Below are 3,365 nucleotides of genomic sequence, written 5' to 3' on the forward strand. Positions count from 1 at the left end.
TATAAAGATGGAAAAGAAAAGTAAAACGAAAGAGGAACGTGCACTCAACACAACACAGCAATTTCATCAAAATAACAAACAAACAAAAGAAGTAGAGCTTATAAAGAATAACTTCAGTTGGGAATTCCTGGTTAAATTTGTAATTTTGAATAGAAATATATTCAATTAACTTTCTCTTTTTACTACTTATAGGTGATTATTGTAACAGACAAACCTCAGGGAACAGCAAAGTCTAAGAGAAAACGACATGGACACAAAGAGTCAGAAAACCAGCAACAGATCTGTTCACACTCCATACCAGTAGTGGGCAGTAATGGTCGTCAGCGGTATTTTTCCAACCACTAATTCAACTTAAAGCAGGAAGTGTTCAGTTGTTTTAGCTAAATATTTGACAAGGAAACAAACGTTCGTTTCCTGGGGCTCTTTTTGTTCTTTTTATTAGTTTTACCGATTGTTTTAATCGTTTTCGTCTTTATCTGCATCCGTTTTTCAAAGTGCGTACGTTTCACACACGTAGCATTAGTTGCCAGTAATCGGGCGTTTGAAATTCCGCTTAGTTGTGATCATGAGCGTTCTGGTTCTGCTTAATTTGGCCGTTGTGCCGAGTGCTGGAATGTCATGACGTCTGCCCGACCCTGCTAACCTGCCAGCACCGTTTCCTGCCGTTATGGAGGAGCGAAAACTGAAACGAAAGAGCCCCAGGACCCCCACAACCCCCGCGGCGGCGGCTACGGTGACTGTGGCAGCGCCGACCACCACCGGTGGTTCTGCACGGAAACTCAGTTCCTCCACCGGGGGCAAGCATGTCGGCTCCAGCCAGAAGAACAAGAATAGAAGGTAGCAGCAACTTGCCATGCCGTTTGATATGCCTAATTCAATTGGTGTTTTGTTTTCCTCAAGGGGAGTTCGTGACAAATCAAAATATCAAATGGGTTCCAGTGTTCGCCCCAGTCCTAATCAGAACCAGACGGCACCCATCATCCAGCACTCATTCTTGACTGATGTCTCTGACGTGCAGGAGATGGAGAAGGGACTTCTCAGCCTTCTCAATGACTTCCACTCAGGGAAACTGCAAGCATTTGGTGAGATGTCTCAAAACTTGCATTACATCACTCAAATGTTGCAATTCTGTTTGTGTTCTCTTTTTTTTCCCCTCTAAAAAAATGGCACAAATATATTCTGATAGTTCGCAATATAAAAAAACGCATCGATCTGATGGAGGACCTGATAAGAATGAATCCAGCCGACATTATTTTGATCCGAGCAGCAAGTTTTACACAAGACTTGACAAATGTTTCTGTTGTCTTGTCCGGCCTAGGTAACGAGTGCTCCATCGGCCAGATGGAACATGTGCGTGAGATGCAGGAGAAGTTGGCCCGCTTGCACTTTGACCTGTACGTAGAGGAAGAGGAGATGCAAGGGGACCAGAGAAAAACAGCCCGGGACACCAACATGGACAAGTTGCTTTTGAATGTAAGACTTTGATCCCTTGACAAAAGTGTTGGTAGAAGAACTTTATTTCCTCAGTGGAAATTTTGAAAATGATCGAAATGGTTCACCAGACACAGAATCAAGCTGTGGTCGTCTCGGTCCCCAGACCTCAACCCCATTGAAAACCAACAAATAGATGGATATATGTGTATGCTTCAAAAAAAAAAAAAGCTAATTCTAATTTTCCTTTTCAGCTGGAGGAGTTGAGCTCATCCATGTATCCTTGTTGGCGCCTGTGAGACCTCATGTAAGATGTCAAGAATACTAATGGTGAAGTTAGAGAATCCATGTGTGCTTGTATTCTCCCTTAACTCGCTTTTCCAGACAGAAACTAAATCTGACCGAAAGCCAAGAGATTCCGAGGTCTGCCAGCGTGTGACTTGCCTGCTTGCCAGGCGTTGCAGGAAACCTGCTCGTTGCCCATGAGATGCAAATGAGAACTTTTGGGTGCTGCCAATGTAATTGTACTAAATATCAAGTTTCTACTCGTTGAGGCACTTGACTATTTAGTCTGACTCATCACCAGCATATGTTTGCTGTTAGAGACAATGTCCTGCAGAGGAAGCGCGATGTTCTAACCAAAGTGATTTGAATTAACTTGACAACAGATTGTTTAGCTGCAAATAACGTTGCACTTTATATAATCAAATCAACCTGTGTGTAATCAAAAAGATTTGTCATATTGCGTGTGCCGTGTGGGGAAACCAAGAAAGTTGAATGTTCATTACCACTTTTATTTTTTTCCAGGATGATACCAGAATAATGACTCAATTCTTGAGTTGTCACTGATACCGATGCCACTCGTACTTTTAACATTTCCTGCAAAAAAACAATGGCATAATTCTAAAGAAAAAACTATCACAATCCAGTAAATTTTCTTAAAATTGTGTGAAATTAACGGCAATGTTCTATTCTAATTTCTAATTCCTGATTGTAAAACGCGGATCGCCAATAATGGCCGTCGAGAGTGCTAATACCTTGAAATAAGGCTGGTATCCGCATCGTTATTTCACTCTTCCTTTGTTTAACCCCTTTCAGCGTCAATATTAGATTGTTTTGTGTTTTCCCTGTTTGGCTGCAAGCACTCCAGTAACCCAAATATTGACTTCACAACCATGCCTTTGTTCGTATTTAAGCCTTATTGCTTTGTTGTGGCTTCTCCAAATGTGAATCGTAATCATTAATCACTTGCCGCTTTGACTGTCCGTGTTGGAGATGTATTATCTTTACAGCTTGGGCTGTTAGAATTATGGATGCTGATGATTTTAATAAAATAATTGCGAATCAGAAAGTTCCTCAAATGTCCTGCAGCATTTTTCTTAGAAAACTTAACTTGCTTGATTTGGAAGTCCAGTCCAGTGCGGTAATTGCCAACCACTGTTCCATGCCAGACCATCAGGTATGTTGCTAGCCCTTTTCCAGTTTTATTTAATTGGTATTTTAATTTATTTCAGTGGAACAGGCAGAGCTGTTCAAAACCTTTTCCATAATTGCAACTATTGTTTATCCACTTTTAGTGACACATACAATTGAAGGCGTGACATTTTCTAATACAAAATACACGCATTGGCTCAAATAAGGTTGCGGAATACTCCAGTTTGAATTTTGGTTTTGCAGAAGTTGACCGAGCGCCACCTTGTGCTTTTCACATGAAACTACACCATAGCGCCGTCTTCTGCTTTTCACATGAAACTACACCATATAAACGAATCAAAATTACTCACGCCCACAATGAGCTGGAATGTTCTTTAAAAAGCAAATGCAGTAGATAAAATTAAAATCATGGTTGACCTACGGGCTTTTCGTACCAGAAATATAATGAGAGGCGCTGTATCGTGTGTAAAGGAATGTGTTGATGCGTTTCCATGGCGACC

General features: G+C 41.2%; 1 protein-coding gene across 1 annotated transcript; it reads left to right on the top strand.

Annotated features, from left to right (window-relative positions):
* The first annotated feature begins 341 nt into the window (after nucleotides 1–341).
* On the top strand, nucleotides 342–2,786 carry ccdc28a (coiled-coil domain containing 28A). The gene is made up of 5 exons (XM_037242525.1): nucleotides 342–837; nucleotides 901–1,082; nucleotides 1,319–1,473; nucleotides 1,686–1,708; nucleotides 1,816–2,786. The coding sequence occupies exons 1-5, from the start codon at nucleotides 668–670 to the stop codon at nucleotides 1,868–1,870; spliced, it is 585 nt and encodes a 194-aa protein (XP_037098420.1). The 5' UTR covers nucleotides 342–667; the 3' UTR covers nucleotides 1,871–2,786.
* The last annotated feature ends 579 nt before the right edge of the window (nucleotides 2,787–3,365 follow it).

The sequence above is a fragment of the Syngnathus acus genome, chromosome 2, assembly GCF_901709675.1.
Source record: "Syngnathus acus chromosome 2, fSynAcu1.2, whole genome shotgun sequence".
NCBI classification, from domain to species: Eukaryota; Metazoa; Chordata; class Actinopteri; order Syngnathiformes; family Syngnathidae; genus Syngnathus; species Syngnathus acus.